Source organism: Nanorana parkeri, unplaced genomic scaffold (genome assembly GCF_000935625.1).
Source record: "Nanorana parkeri isolate BGI_ZX_2015 unplaced genomic scaffold, ASM93562v1 scaffold1192, whole genome shotgun sequence".
Lineage (NCBI taxonomy): Eukaryota > Metazoa > Chordata > Amphibia > Anura > Dicroglossidae > Nanorana > Nanorana parkeri.
In genome coordinates, this window is record NW_017307460.1 from 614,777 (window position 1) to 632,097 (window position 17,321).

General features: G+C 46.9%; 1 protein-coding gene across 1 annotated transcript in view; it reads right to left on the minus strand.

Moving 5' to 3' along the window:
- Nucleotides 1–16,739, minus strand: part of LOC108796920 (L-gulonolactone oxidase-like) — a 73,677-nt gene extending 56,938 nt beyond the window's left edge. Inside the window, exons 1-4 of the mRNA XM_018568476.1 lie at nt 16,635–16,739; nt 11,577–11,678; nt 7,203–7,357; nt 1,202–1,242 (exon numbers count right to left, since the gene is read on the minus strand). Coding sequence (XP_018423978.1) covers nt 1,202–1,242; nt 7,203–7,357; nt 11,577–11,678; nt 16,635–16,637 — 301 coding nt within the window. The 5' untranslated portion in view covers nt 16,638–16,739. The remainder of the gene's footprint in view (nt 1–1,201; nt 1,243–7,202; nt 7,358–11,576; nt 11,679–16,634) is intronic.
- Between the last annotated feature and the right edge of the window lie 582 nt (nt 16,740–17,321).

Sequence of the window (17,321 nt, forward strand, 5' to 3'; positions counted from 1 at the left end):
TCCAGATGTGACATACGCTCCCTAGAACTAAGCTAGTTCTGTGAATGCCTAATTCTGGGCCTGTCATTCTGTAGGCTATGGAGTCTCAGCTCTCCCCATTGCTGCTGTCCGAATTCCTATGTTTAAGCCTTCAATTGCCTGCCTGCTCTGGATCAGTATACTGATCACCAAAGAGCTGGGTATGGACAGTGATTGGACAAGGTCCTTTAGCACCTAAGGCAGAGAGAGGTCAAGTGTGCCCCACTCCCATGTTAAGTGCCCAAGGAAGTCTCATAATTACAACCAATGATGGTGGGGGGCTGCCAGCATCTTAGCAACGAATGAAGCTGTGCGGCCTGAAAACACTGGCGGTCCCACGGCACCATAGGTTTTGATGGTTCTCTTGTCTGCATCCAAGCAACCAATGGCACTGTGCGGCTCAGCCAACTGTCAGCCAATGACGCTGTGCGGCTCAGCCACCAGTCAACCAATGACGCTGTGCGGCTCAGCCACCAGTCAACCAATGACGCTGTGCGGCTCAGCCACCAGTCAACCAATGACACCGTGCCGTTCAGCCACCAGTCAACCAATGACGCTTTGAGACTCAGCCACCATTTTAACAAATGACAATGTGCGGACCAGCCACCAGTCAACCAATGACACTGTGAGACTCAGCCACCAGGCAACCAATGACACTGTGCGGCTCAGCCATCAGTCAACCAATGACACTGTGCGGCTCAGCCACAAGTCAACCAATGACGTTGTGCAGCTCAGCCACCAGTCAACCAATGACACCATGAGACTCAGCCACCAGTCAACCAATGACACTGTGAGACTCAGCCACCAGTCAACCAATGACACCATGAGACTCAGCCACCAGTCAACCAATGACACTGTGAGACTCAGCCACCAGTCAACCAATGACACCATGAGACTCAGCCACCAGTCAACCAATGACACTGTGAACTGTGCGGATCAGCCATCAGTCAACCAATGACGCTGTGAGACTCAGCCACCAGTACTCCAATGATGCTGTGCGGCTCAGCCACCAGTCAACCAATGACACCATGAGACTCAGCCACCAGTCAACCAATGACGTTGTGCAGCTCAGCCACCACTCAACCAATGACGCTGTGAGACTTAGCCACCAGTCAACCAATGATTCTGTGCAGCTCAGCCATCAGTCAACCAATGATGCTGTGCAGCTCAGCCATCAGTCAACCAATGACACTGTGCGGATCAGACAACAGCCAACCAATGACGCTGTGAGACTCAGACAACAGCCAACCAATGACGCTGTGAGACTCAGCCACCAGTCAACCAATGACACTGTGTGGATCAGCCACCAGTCAACCAATGACGCTGTGAGACTCAGCCACCAGTCAACCAATGACGCTGTGTGGATCAGCCACCAGTCAACCGATGATGTTGTGTGTCTCAGCAACCGGTGAACCAATGGAGCCGTGTGGCTTAGCCACCTGTCAACCAGTAACGTTGTGTGGATTTCACAGTGTCATTGTTTGTTAGGAGAAAGGGAGGTTCAGCGGGTGGGCAAACTAGCCCAATCATTCACCCATTTGACAAGGTGTGAATAGCTTGGGTTCAAGTTGAAGTCATAGTTGACACAAACCCCGCAGCTCATGCCTAGTTGTCACCCTGTCACACAGGCTTCCAATGGAGACTACAAGTGGCCGTTTCAACCCTCCTTACACAGTCATGGTCCAGTGTAGTCCCCATCAGGAAACCCACCCTGAGAAATGCCATTTGTTCATTTAATGGCAGTTGTATATGATGATCCAGCAAACTAAATGTAATTCACTTAGGCTTTACATCTACTTTGAGTTGTCTCGCTGCTGCTTAAACAGTAGTTGCCTTTCTTATCTGCTAACAGATGCCGGTCCCTGACCCTCAGCCACGGATTACAGTCATTCGCCATGTATCGCGCCTTCATTAAATTTATGGCGGATAACTGGCAATATCTTCCCGTCATTGGAGCACGGAAGGGCGGGCACCTCATACTTTGTAACTACAGAAGTAACATTTAAAAAGGAGCGATTTAGATCTCTTCGGCAAACACGTGGAGACTTTAGCCGGAGCCTTTGTCTGAGCAGAAAGGCTTTCTAGACTAAGAAGGATTTACGCCGACCAAACGAATGATTGAAACCAAGGGATGTAATTGAATAAAATGTCAAATCAAATGGAATTTTGTGTTTGAATAGAATCGAGGTGAAAAGAGAGTAATCTTTTCCCTGTGATAAAAGGAGAATACTTTCAGGTGTCAGTCTCTTCTCCGTGAATCATATAAGCTGCAGTTGCTCATCTGGAAAAGTTGTTAATCCCTCAAAGAAATGATATGAGAAAAGGGGGATGCGTTAATCAAGATGTTCTTCCGCAAAAAGTCATTTTTGATGAAAAAAAGGTTCTTTCTGCTTATCATTGGAGGAGGCTCTTTACTTTTACAGCTTGAATAATTTTCACAGGAGATTTGAGGGCTACGTGAGGTCGGAGTCCTTGTCTGAAACCAGATGGGTGATAGGGAAATGGTGGAAACAAATGCAACCAAGGAAGGCCTCCACGTCTTCTTGGCAGTGACGTGCGGTACCTCTTGTTCGGGGTGAGGCATTCCCTAGGCCAACCCCCCCGCTGGCCGAAGCCCCACCCCTGCTGATTGAAGCCAAGCTAGTGTAAAGGAGGAAGGGAGGAGACAGGGAGGAGCCTCCATGTCCCTCACTTGCTCCTAACACTGAGGCTCTGTGACAGGTTACACAGCGGGGAGGCTTTCCATGCTCTGTTACCTGATAGATGCCGATCTGAATGGAGAAAAAGCGGTCAGCTTCAGACATGAAGCTGACAGCTTTTTACTCTATAATTCTAGGTGAGGCTCTGACCGCACATCCCTGCTTCTTGGGCTGAATGCGGCATAAGTACAAAAAGTCCTTCATTATATACAGTATATAAGTGTAGCCATGTTGTTACACACTTTAGTTACTTCTCTCTTCTGGCTACTGATATAGTATGCAGCAGTTTGGAAATGGAAGGCTGAGCCTGCACAAAGTGGGAGTATGGGGCCCTAATAAAGTCTCTCATGGCAGTGCTTCCACTCAATTGGGCCCTGTACAATGCAAGTAGGACCTCCCAATCGAGAGTATCTTCTCCACGGGAGTAGTACATACAGTAGTTGCATTTTCAAGTCCTTGAATGTCTTTCAAAGGTTTTTATTACAAACAGACAAGGGTAGGAAGGGCCGGAATACCCAACATTAGAACATCTTCTGTTACCCTAACAGTCCCTGCATGGAGCTCAGACTCCCCCTGCACATAGGAGGCAGAAGTAGTTCCATCACAGCACAGGCTCTGCTGTTTTCTCTGTACCAGGTATGACTGCAGCTGTCAGGAACTGGATCTGAACCCAGGGCCTCTGCCGTAGCCGGCAGTGGTTCCACCTGCTGTGCCACCTTAGAACCTTGGATAGCTCCTTGCCTGTTCTCCTGTGTAATCCTCAGGTAAACCTAGTTTCTGCTGAACTCTGAACTCCTTGCTCCTCCCTTGAACTTCCCATTTAAGCCACGCCTCTGCACTTCCTGTTTGCCAGATTATTGTGCTCCTGCCAATATGTTGCTTCCGGCTCCTCCTGTGATACAATCTGCTCATACTGCTACCCGTGTACCGACCTTTGGCTGCTGATTCACCGACTACTCTCATCGTCTTCCACTTCATACTGACTACTGACCTCGGCTTGATCTCTGACTACACCTCTGCCTGCTCCTATACTACTCCCGTCTTGTGTACCGAACTCGGTCTGTTTGACTACGACTTTGCCTGCTGTTTCAGCTACTGGATTCCGAGCCTGATCCCAGATCGTGACAGCAGCTCTTGACCAGTGGAAGTTCAGGTGTTACGCCATTGTCCCCAGTGATAGCTCTTTAAACTACTGGATCATCTCAGGTTAGGCAGATAGACCAGTGGAGGTCCATGTGGTGCTCCAGTGTCTCCTGTGAATCCCTGCTAGTCGCCAGATCAGGGTTAGGTCCTTCTTAGATAGACAGTAGAATCCAGTAGCACATGGTAGGCCCTGAGGACCAGGGCACTCATGCCTGGGGAGAAGCCCAGCACCCAGAAGCAGGTAACAGAACACTCAAGACTCAACCCCACCAGCATGCATGCTCAGGAGTTTTTTTTACAGATAAACCCACCAAGCTCATTAGTGATTGGCGAACTAACATGGATCAAAGCTAACCATGACGTACCCCTACCATAGCATTTTGGATCCCAACAGGGTCTGGCAGATGAAACATCATAGACAGCCATTGAGCATGCCCTACTTGTGAATACAGAACACTACAGTACAATAAAACTCCTATTTGGACCAGAGTCATCCCCGCAACCATGGCCCTGATAAAAGTCCACCAATGACATGGGTGAAACTCATCGGCTAGTTCCCAGTGTGGTTCCGGATCACCCCACCCACCACAGTTTGAATTGCATGAGGCGTATCAAGTCATCGGCCAAACTTTAATCAGTGCCCCTACTTTGTCCCATTCAGTAAATGGAGTATGCTTACCTATTACACGGGTGGTTAGAGCAGAGTTTAGCTCCATATGAAGAACATTCACCTCTCCCCCTGGAATGATTATAAAATATAATGCCGGAGATCCGTGAAGCACTTAGCGTCTTGTGAGAAGACACCGGCACTTGGCTTGATACACTGTAACCCATTACACGTGGTTAATACTCTATCTGTCTCCCTCATAATTTGGTGATTTGGAATTATGTTTTCGTCTGTGACCCGTGGCAGAAATAGTTGGCGGTCTAACTACTTTACCGTTGTGGGGAATAAAGTTGATCAATATTTCATAATAATGGCTGGATCATTGGGGCCCCATTATTAAGATCATGTTCCAGAACTAAGTTGCAGAGAGCATTACAGTAACTCAGCAAGGCCATGTAATCCCTGATCTCCAGCACTACCCTAGCGACTCTAACCAGATACTATGCAGCCATGGTTGTTGGGGCGACTGTGGTTCGGGTGAGCGGTATTAGTGACAATGTTGCAGTTTTTATAGATGAAGGGTATATGGCTGGGGTAACCAAACTCTGGCCCTCCAGCTGTGGTGAACCTCTGCTTTTGGGAGTAATGCCTGTGGGCTCTCAGAATCTTGCAATGCCTAATGGGATGTGCACCACGGATGGAGGGCCAGAGTTTGCCCACCACTTGTATGCGTATGTGTTTCCATGCAATGTGCTATTTTGTATTATTTATACACTGAGTGGCCAGATTATTATGACCACCTGACGTTTGTAGGCAAATTAGCTATAATTTGGCGCTGAAGTTGCTGGAGGGCCAGACCATTATAAATAGGGGAGCAGGTTGGTTACCACGACAGTAGAAGTGATTTGTTTCTGAAGATACGGGGAAACAACACGATGTAACAGCCTTTGAACGCGGGATGATTGTTGGCGCTCGGAGCCATGGAGCGAGTATCAGCAAAACAGCAGAATCCGTTACATGTTCAAGAGCAGCTGTTGTTAAAGTGTTTAAAGACCGGACTGTCAGCCGAAAATCTGGGTCTGAACGTGCGAATTGTGGCCGTCAGCGACTAGTCAATGTTAGGGCAGAACGGGGGAGGGGCAAGACTGGTACAAGACAACAGAAGGGTGACAGTGCAGTGTCAGATTCCTCGCATCACCTTTCACCATCTCGTGGAGTCACGAGGCGGCCCAACCAAGTACTGATGGGGTGGTCATAATAATCTGGCCACTCAGTGTATATCTAACAAAGGATTTTGTGTACTCCTACTGCATCCTGCCCAAAGAGAACCATCTGTAGGAACCTGTCTAAATGGACTTGTTGTTTCCGGTAACGTTAGGTTGGCATACGTTATTGTGGATGATTTGGGGGAGTGTTAAAATTGAAACCTCCAGGAATTTTAATATTTTCTCAATATAGAAATGCTGCCACAGAATGTCAAAGACATGAATCAGTGTCGATGGCAGTGCCTTGTAGACATGTAAGCTGCGGAAAAGTTCGGTTCGTTTCAGATATTTCGTTGTTTTGGGTTTCGGGTTTTTGGGTTTCGGGTTTCGTTAGTTGCGGATGAGTTTACGAATATTCGTTGTGAGTACCACAGAAAACCATATACAGATACTCATACTAAAGCTGGGGCTCCCAGACCCGAATGGCATTCAGGTATCATTCTTGAATTTGTTCCAGAAATCCTCAACAACTTGTTCCCTTAAGTGACTTTGAATTCCAATTAAATTAACATCCAGCGCCGGGCCTCCTATAGATTGATGTTTGGAAAGATGTATTTCTACACGGCTCCTCTTCCTGTTAATACAATTAAATATTGAACAGTTCCTTGTGTGCCGCACCGCAGATTCGTACTCGGTCAATGATTCCAGGTTTATAACAGTTCATCTCTGCTCAGCATTTTTCCTGAATGCAGAGGAAGAATCTGTCAGCTTGTCCCCAGAGAGCACCTCCACATTAACCCCCTCGTCCCCCTTCACTACTGGACTAGTAGCCTAGGACTAGTGTATGTTTATATAAATTAAATTATTAATAATATAATATTAATATATTTTATATTATAATATAAAAATGTTTTTTGTTCAGATAATTTACATTGCATGTAAATTTTTAGCCAGCAGATGAAGCTCCAGGCTCATCCTCACATGTATACTAGACTAAACTTAGCTGCTTTGCTCATGCCTGTTGTTCACGCAGCTCAATAGCCAAAGCTCTCAATTTACACACACATGTCTGAATGAGTTAGAGGAGTGAATCATCTCTGCTCCCTCTCCCTGCCTGCTGTCCCCAGACAGGGATGCATGGAGATTCAATTAGACAGGTAGTCTGAAAGCAAACAGCTTCTGCTTTGTACTCGATTCACAAAAACGAATCACGCTTTGTGACACTGGTGTCGTGGGCGAGGTCAGTTTTAGAATAGATACACAAAGGGGCTGATTTCTAAAGACTCTCCTTATTTCTATAGTGTATTATTAGCACACATTTGGAAATATGATACTGCATATCTTTATTAGGCTGGTATGGGGCTGAAGTATAATTGTTCTGCCCAGCGAACAGTTGGGTGGATGCCGGTCCCATGGCGAGCTTTGGTGACTTTTTTTATTTAGGTGGCCACACGGTAAGAAGTGAAGTAATCTCTAACTTGTTGGCCGGCTTCCATTATTCATACATCGGACTGTGACTACATTACAAACATTTTACTGTATGTTGAAGATCGTTTTACCTTCAGAACTTTGTTCATTTTATCCAATCGGATCATGAAGTCGTCTGTACAGGCGATATCCGATGGGGAGTGTCCACCTCCCACCACTTTCACTCTCTTGCTCCTCTGTCGGGCGAGATCCAGAATCTGCAGGAAAAGGTGGAGTGTCACAAATAGCCTCCTCCTTCCCGCCCTTCCCTTATCTGCTCCTTAAAGAAGAGCTCTTTCCATATAACCTGTAAACTGCCAACAGTAATTCACAAAAGTGCTTCCCGCATGTACCTCTCAGTTCCCTTATTAGTCCCCCAGGACCTCTGATAACCTGGAAGCTATGCAAATACCAGCTTGCATCAGGAAAGTGAATGGCTGGCCCACCTTCTTCCACCTCACTATTTGTGATCCCACCTATGAGGTTTAAGAGTCACGGTTGCAGGTGTTGCTTAAAGGAGGACTATGAGGTGAGCGCTTTTCACTCACCTCATAGTTCTAGCCGACCTGTGACAATGAGACTGTCACAGGTCGGCTCAGTAGATCGGGAGGTGAGCGAACACATACCGGCGTTCGCTCACCTCTCGAACCTGTCACGGCTCTCTGCCGTGACAGGGGAGGGGCTGGATTCCCCGCTCCGATCCGCCAGCGCTCACTGGCGGATCGGACGGGGAGGGGGCGGGTACAGCTGGCTCTGCCTCTAGATAGGCAGAGCCAGCTGTCACTCACGCAGCTGGGCGGATCCCGGCACAATTGTCGGGATCCGCTTCAGCTGTGGCGTCTCAGTATACAGCGAGCTACAGCTCGCGGTATACTGAGCCTAGGGTGACGGGAGGACGCTAGTTTGTGTCCTCCCGTTACCCCAAGGAGAACTATGGGGAAAATACTTAACCCCATAGTTCTCCTTTAAGAAAATGGATAAGAGGCACTGGAACCCTGAGGATTCTTTATATTTTTACTTATAATATTGTTGTGATCCAATAGTACAGTAGTAAATAAAAAGAAAGAGAATCTTAATATTGGGCTGGAAGCTTCTACACACCATAGGTGTCACGTCCCTGGTAAGAGACCGGAAGGTGAGGAGGCTTCTCTTGCGGCTCGTGTCCCTCTGCCCCTGGAGGTGGGGACAGGGGGCAGACGGACAGCGAGGAGCACGAGTGCCACTGATGGAAGCCGACACTGTGCAGGAGACGTCCTGAGGTCCTCCGAGCAGATGGTTTGCAGGCAGGAACAGGAGACTGGAGCGAGGTCAGGAAAGCCAGAGGTCGGAGCCAGCCGGGCAGTAGAGTACAAAATCACGAGGCAGAAAGCGAAGTCCATAAACAGGCCGAGGTCGGGGGCAGGCAGCAATCCAAAACAATCCTGGTCAGACCGGTCACAGAAAACTTAACAGGAACAGGCGCACGGAACACAAGCTGAAAAGACCATCAGCAATGGAGCAGGGGCTCGTCCTTATATGGAGAGCTTAATCCAGGGAGCAGCATCACTTCCTGTGCAACGGCTGCTGCGCGAGTTTCCGCGCACTTTCGGTTTGCACACGCTTGCGCACAATGGTGCGTTTTCCGGCCACACGAAGATTCGGTTTGCACGCATGCGCAGCTGCCGTTTTGCCCTTACAATAGGGCTTCCATGGTCACCTTGGGTTGTGGTAGGGATAAGTCATTTAGAATTGAAGCATCACACTGTTATATTCAAGTCCAAATATAAGTTTATCCCAGGGATAAATTGGCCAACATACTTCTAGACTATACCTCCTCCTCCTCCTCCTCCTCCTCCTCCTCCGCTTTAACCAGCTGCTGACAGACTGCTGTGTAAACTCATCTCGTTAAGATCCAACACTAGATTCATTAAATGAGTCCACATACATTGCTTCATTGTTTTATTCACACCAAGCCCTGATGAAGAGGGAAGAATAACAGCCTAAAAAAAAAATGTGTTGGCTTTGCAAGCAACCATTGGAATAAACTTGTATTTGGACTTGAATATTATGATGTGACGCCTCAATTCTAAACGGCTCATCCATACCACAACCCAAGGTGATCGTGGAAGCCCTATGGCGTGTAGAAGCTTCCAGCCCAATATTCAGATTCTTTCTATTTTCACTACTAACATAATATTGGATGACAACAATAATATAAGTAATATACACCAATCAGGCATAACATTATGACCACCCGCCTTATATAGAGTAGGTCCTCTTTTTGCCACCAAAAGAGACCTGAACGGTTGAGGCATGGACTCCACTAGACCTCTGGAGGTGTGCTGTGGTATCTGACACCAAGCCATCAGTAGCAGATCCTTTAAGTCCTGTAAATTGTGAGTTGCGGCCTCCATGGATCAGACTTGTTTTTCCAGCACATCCCACAGATGATGGATTGGATTGAGATTTGGAGAATTTGGAGGCCAAGTCAACACCTCAAACTGGTTGTTATGTTCCTCAAACCACTCCTGAACCATTTTTGAAGTGTGTCAGGGCGCATTATCATGCTGGAAGAGGCCACCGCCATCAGGGAATACTGTTTCCATGATGGGGTGTATCTTCAGCAACAGTAGCTCTTCTATTGGATCAGACTGAATGGGCCAGCTTTCGCTCCCCATGTGCATCAATGAGCCTTGACTGCCCATTACCCTGTCGCAGGGTCAGCATGGGATCCCTGACCGGTCTGCGGCTGCACAGCCCCATACACAACAACCTACGATGCTCTGTGTGTTCAGACACCTTTCTATCAGAACCAACATTCACTTTATCAGCAATCTGATCTCCAGTATCTCTTCTATTGGATCGGACTACACAGGCCAGACTTCCCTCCCCACGTCCATCAATGAGCCTTGGCCGCCCATGACCCTGTCACCGGCTCACCGGTTTTCCTTCCTTGGACCACTTTTGGTCGGTCCTGACCACAGCAGACCGGGAACATCCCACAAAAGCTGCAGTTTTGGGTTTGCTCTGATCCAGTTGTGTAGGCATCACACTTTGGCCCTTGTCAAAGTCCCTCAAATCCTCACACTTGTCCATTATTTCTGCTTCCAACACATCAACTTAAAAGTAAAAAATATAAAGAATCCTCAAGGTTCCAGTGTCTCTTATGCACTTTAAGCACTCTCTGAAATATTGACCCTTGTACCTCATTGCATCACCTACATTGAATGTCTGATTTATTTTGTAACTATGTAATAGTTCAACCTCCAAGCACCCTAATTGGGATTAATGTACATGTTTTTATTAACACTGGATGTTCTCAGTAACGATGTGCTGAGGAGTGCATATGTACCAGGCAGTTGGAGGCATGAGAAAGACAAGCTATGATGTCTCTAAACACGAACTAAGATTATTTTCTGAGGCCACTTTACATTTAAAAAGAGCTTAGGGTGGCCAGACGTGGGAGGATATACTGTATCTTCAGCGAAAGGTAGGGAGATATCAATCAAGAGTAGGGTTGCCACTTGTCCAGGATTCACCCGGACAGTCCGGGTTTTGGGTGCTATGTCCGGGTCTCATGGCAGCAGAAACCCGGACACAAGATATCAGGCAGACGGGGCAACCAAAATTAGGATAGGGGCTACTGGCCCCCCACTGAAAATAGTCTCAACTGTGATAGTTACACATGAATGGGCGACACTATTTACATATGAATAAGCCATGTCTCCCCCCAAAATGTCTGTGCGTCGCTAGAGTGTTCGGGTTTCGCTTGAAGGAAAAGTGGCAGCCCTAATCAAGAGTCACAATCCACTTAAATCAAATAAGTAGTGAGGTCCTGCAGGAGATCAGAAGCAGTCCCATTTGTCATAACCCTTGCTTGGTATACTGTACTGTATATATCAATCTTTGAAATCCATAGCTATCTTTTACTGGCTCATTTATGGTCTTTTGTTCTTTAGCCGGTTAAATAAAACCATCAAGGGTATCCTCTTAGGTGCAGAACATGCTGGGAGTTGTAGTCACACAATTAGCAGTAAGTCACACCATCTTACTACAACTGATACCAGATATGGACAGAAATGAGACATGAGCAAACTGGTTCCCCATAAACTACACCCAGACTAGACATATCGTCAGGTCCCAGTGTTACATAGTTACACAGTATTTGAGGTTGAATAAAGACACTGGTCCATAAAGTCCAACCTTTGTGAAATATACCCAGTGTATATGGGTGGAGCTTACATTGGCTAATCAGGAGCGGGCACTTATACAGTGATAGGCAGGGGGAGAAGTCTATGCCATAATGGTTCATAGCGAGTTGAAACCACCCCAAGACAGACCATGTGCCCCCCTTTTTTATCACTGCACAGGTGCTTACCCTCCTGGATATCCAAGAGGTAAAACTGAGGTGAATACTTCACTAGTGGCCCAGTGTTGATAATGAACTCCTCTCCTTACCTCTTTCACTTCCTCTGCACATGTTGGTTGGAAGTAGAGCTCTGGGTTCGATCCGTAGGTCTGTGCCCAGTTCTGGAATTTGAATCCTGCCCGTCCAACCACCTGGAAGCAAACGGGAGAAAGATAAAACACATTCCATTAAAAATATTTAAGATAATTCAAAAACGCAGCAATGAGAAAGTGGACTAATAGGTTTAATATTTGCCATAAAAAAGCAACCTAAGCAATACATAGAAAACATAGACACAGGTGAAAACTACTTACCTGTCCTTGAATTCTCCTTGGTGGTGCAGGTCACATGGCCAATTAAGGGCATTTGAACACATGGTCTTTGCCGAAGAGAGGGATTAGAGTTGTAGGTCATATGACCAAATAGAATCGTTTGATCACATGGTCTCTGCCGAAGAGGAGGAGCAGAGTTGTAGGTCACATGACCAAATAGAATCATTTGATCACATGGTGTCTGCCAAAGGGGAGGATCAGAGTTGTAGGTCTCATGACCAAATAGAAGCATTTGATCACATGGTCTCTGTCAAAGGGGAGCTGCTAACTGGCCTCATCTGCCTGAAGATCTCTCTTTTACACCTGGGCCGTTCCTAGGCATAGGCAAACTTGGTGGTTGGTCTGGATGCCAACCAGATGCAGAAGGTGCCAAAATACAAAGGGAAATGGCAATCTCATATCAGGAAGTACTGTGCCCAACCATGTGTGAAGGATCTACTTTCTGTGGGGATGTGAAATGTGGGTGTCCATCTATATGGACATCTTATGTGGGCAGAAGGCTTCAGCACTAAGAGAGTCTATGAGAGTCAGGAGTGTGGAGGAATGAAAGGTGGGCATGTTATACCATAACGGGACTTGAGTCATATCAGAACAAAGAGTGCCTGACCAACATAGCAGAAACCCCTCAGAGCCTTTTCACCGTTGGTATGATACTCTTTGTAGCTCAGTGTTGGGTGGACATGAGAGGCAGGTTTGGGATATATAGTATATTGCTATGGCAGGCGGTTTAAAGCTAAGGTTTAATCTGCTTATATTTTACCTTCCCTGGACGCCACCAAAAGCAATAAAAATCGTATGCATATATCACTTAGAAGATTTAATGGGTTTCATTGGCCCTCTGCTCCTGGTAATATAGGGGTGTTTGGTATCTACCTGATTGCCATCTTCTTATACATCGGTGTAATCACTTTTTATGAATGTAACACCAACATAGTAGGATCAATGTGAATAGAAGTTGGAATCATAGCAGGAAATATGAGAAAAGACACCAAATGTAGGATGTACTATGGACATCCTGTAGGCATAAGTGAAGACCTGCTTCAATATTTTGAGTTAGTGACCTGAGACAAGCCTGCAGATTCATATTGTGACTTTCTTCGACTTTCTTGCCCCCACATCCCTCTCTTGACATGTCTACTTTTACAGTAGGTATAAGGTTTCATTGGCCCTCTGCTACTGGTAATATAGGGGTGTTTGGTATCTACCTGATTGCCATCTTCTTATACATCGGTGTAATCACTTTTTATGAATGTAACACCAACATAGTAGGATTATTGTGAATAGAAGTTGGAATTATAGCAGGAAATATGGGACACCAAATGGAGACCAAATTTAAGATGTACTATGGATATCCAGAAGGCTTAAGTGAAGACCTGCCTCAACACTTTAGGTCGATGATCTGAAACAAGCCTGCAGATTCATATGTTCTTTGACTTGCTTGCCCCACATTTCTCTTGTGACAGGTCTACTTTTACCATAGGTGTCAGGGTACATCAATCAGCACCCATAGTGCAGCTTCTGCCCGGATCGCTGCACGCTATGCGCATGCGCGTAGTCGGCTCTATGCCACGTACGCACGCAAAAACGTGCACACACAAGTAACGTGCACACGCATGTCCTTGGCGCCAGACGGGCTATTTAAAGATGGCCCCTGCACTGCACTTTGCTGAGGGATTTTCAGCTGTAACCTGCATCTGTGTTTCTGCTCCTGATACCTGTTACCCGGCTTGTTTCCTGACTCTGCCTGCTTGCTGCCTGCCTTGTGACCTCGGCTCGTCCCTGATCATTCTTCTGTCTCCTGATTTGGTACCATTCTGCTCGCCAGTGTATGACCCGGTCTGCTCCTGACTCCGCTTCTGTCACCTGCTTCTCTACCACGCTGACCGCACGTTACCGATCTGGCTTGTTACTGACTACGCTTCAGCTCCTCACACAAGTGTCGTCTGGTCTGCCATCAACCACCAGCTGTCTATGGCGTCCTGTTGTCAGCATCAGCGGATCCAATGTGTCCAGCAGTCATACCAGCCACTGGCACTTGTGCCACTCTCTGTCTGTATAACTACTGTTCCATCTCCAGTGGGGTTCAGACGAGAGCAGCAAGGGAAGACACAAGGGTACAGGTACTCTTAAGAATGAGAACACTCATGGACCTACACACACACACACACACACAACAGGTTGGACTTGATGGACTTATGTCTTTATTCAACCTCAAATACTATGTAACTATGTAACTATGTTAGACCTTCCTGGTCACTTCAGGCTCACACCAAGGTTCGTGACAATAGGTATAAAGACATTTCAAAGGATCAGGCGCATCAAAGAGGTCTGACATAAGTTAGAAGACTTATAACTACCCTGGAGCGCTGGCTGCTCAACGGCTCCTCCTAGTGGCAGAGCTTGGAAGCACCAGTCCAAAGATTAGTGGCCGAATCTATTGATTTATAGTCTGATGGGGAATGCGCCGAGTTTAATCACGTTAAGTGCTTTTCCTCATATAAGAAATACTCTGCAATCAGTCGTATTAAAGCTCTACTAGCAATATCTCTGTGACAGGCCCCGAGATTAACTAGCAATGCGGAATTACAATGCCAATCACGTATTACTGTAAAATCAATGGCTGGTGGAGTACACACCCACCACACAACTCATAACTAATAACAGTGAGTGTCAGTTGTGTTCTGGGGAAGAGACCATTCTATGGTGCAAATGAATAATAAATCTGAAGAAGGACTCTGCATGAGAAAAAAATGACAACCCAGCAGTGCAATCTACATGAAGGCGGTCTGTGGGGTCTTTTGTTGTGGCGCGCGAGGTCCCAGCTACAGACAATGCAGAGTAGCAGCAGGATACTCGGAATAGATCTTAGCCAAAAGGCCGAGAAGCGACTGTCAGTCATTTTGCTGTCACCCCTGCTAAGGGTGTCACCTCGGGGCGGGCCGCACCCCCCTTGTGATGCCACTGGGGGTTACTATTGACTCCAGCAAAGAATGAAGGGGTGGGGTTGTTATTATTGCTGGCAATGACACCAGTGAAGAAGGGGTTAATGCTGTCACCAATGTGGGGGGTTATTATTACTGTAACTGTTACCAAAAAGAGGGGGGATGGGGTTACTGCTGCCACTGACACCAGAGAAGGGGGTTCATTATTACACAAGAGCCCTCGGCCCTGATGCAAGCAGTGGGCTGGCTCTTGGGAGGAGTTATGCAAATATCACAATGTCTTGATGGGCCGGTGTCAGTCTGAAGGAGTGGGCGTTCTTAGGCAGGTTGTATTTGCATGCAGACCGCCCTAGATAACACCCACATGTGATGTTGAGCCTCCATGAAGTGAAATCCAATAAAGGAAAGGGGAGGGTCTTCTAAAGGTGGCCTCGCTGTTCCACTGTCTCTGGGACTGCCCAGTGATACAGGCATTCTGGAACAGGGTCCTAATGTTTGGAAAAAAAAAAAAAGAAAGGGGAGGGTCAAGATTTAGCTATATGGATATAAGTAATTGTGTTACGTGTAAGAATGATGCTGGGGAGACCAAAATGTCACAAAATTGAAGTGTGTTAAATATCCCATTGAAAGCACTTTGCTACATCTGTTCAGTAAGTGCACAAAAATACCTGTTGATCCTGCCAGAAAACCAGTGAGCTGATAGCTTTATGTGCTTGTTACCTCTGCTAACAGTTATTGGTTACATCATTCTTTTTTCTTTTTGTGGATTGCAGAACACCTCCCCTTATACTGTAGTCCTGTCCTAGGGTGACAACGCTATTCCTCTACACATACAGTAGGGTGGGCTTTGTCACCCGGGGACAGGAAATGTGTTACTGGCTGAAAATAAAGGAAAAGACTCTCTATCCTCAGGCGATGACACTCACTCACTATGGAGAAGAAGCATTCTCACCCTAGAGTGCTCCCTTGATTTGGACTACAACCCCCCAGGGGGGTTTGTAGTTCACACTGATAACATTGTTTACAAATGTCATTTTAGTGCACAGGAAGTGACAAGGTCGCTGGATTTCTATCAAGACCAACAGGTACCCACAGATAATGTTCTTACCCTGGAAAAGGGAAACTAATGCAGCCACCACATGCTAGGACTGGTTAGCCCATAGGAAGCAGTCCATTTTATACAGTCAAGTATATTCTAAATCTGATTGGCTGCCATGACATACACTGTATTGCCAAAAGTATTGGGCCCCTCCCCCTCCAAATCATTGGATTCAGGTTTTCTGTGACATTTCCTGGCTACTTAATATTCCGCGGTCACCAGTTACTGGGATTATAACAAAGTGGAAGCAACTGGGAACAACAGCAACTCAGCCAGGAAGTGGTAGGCCACGTACAATGACAGAGCGGGGTCAGCGCATGCTGAAGCGCACAGTGCGCAGAAATCGCCGACTGTCTGCAGAGTCAATAGCTACAGACCTCCAAACTCCATGTGGCCTTCAGATTGGCACAACAACAGTGCGTAGAGAGCTTCATGGAATGGGTTTCCATGGCCGAGCAACTGCATCCAAGCCTTACATCACCAAGTGCAATGCAAAGCGTGGGATGCCGTGGTGTAAAGCACGCCGCCACTGGACTCTAGAGAAGTGGAGGCGTGTTCTCTGGAGGGACCAATCACGCTTCTCTGTCTGGCAATCCGATGGACGTGTCTGGGTTTGGCGGTTGACCCCCAGTAACCCCTGAACCCCCTCAGCGCTACAATTAAAGTCCAATATGTATACATTCGTGTTCCTGCTCCGTCAAGAACAGTTCAGACGGCAATATGATTGTCACTCACCATTTCTGATATCACAGTCGGCAGAGCTGAGAGTGAACGATGGAGGAGTGATGGTGGCCCCGTGAGAAGAAGAAGGGGCCCCGTCCCTCCAGGCTCTTATATCACTTAGTATCAGGTTGATGAGTAAGCGAATGTTTTGTAACATTTGCTGGTTACACATTCACATGAAGAATGGATAATATGTAACTGCGAGGTCTTCAGTGATTCCCCTCGCTGCCGCGCTCTCTCTCTCTCCGCTTTCACCAAATGACTTTTTAATGATGGCGGCTCCCGTGATTAATCGCCGCGGCTATAAGAAAAAGAGAAAAACACGATACATTGTCACACCGGATTACAGGAGATCATACGTGACGCGGCGGAGATTCCCAGGGTGAGATCTCTCAGCGCCGTCACCGCGTTATATCTCCGCGTGGAGTCCCACGGAATTCTATTTCTTTGGAATAAACTAATTATGAAATGTTAATGGCGCGCTGGCGGTGAACGGGTTCTGCCCAGTGCGCCGAAATAACCCAATGTCCTCATTGGAGAATAAAGAGGTTACAGTGTGCAGGCCATAAAATCCAAACTATTGTCAGTATTCTATCTATCAATGTATTTCTTAAAGCTGAACTCCGGGCAGATAGAAAAGACACAAATGCCAACTGCCCATACTGCCCCCTGTCATCCCCTCCAAACTCCTCTCCTGTA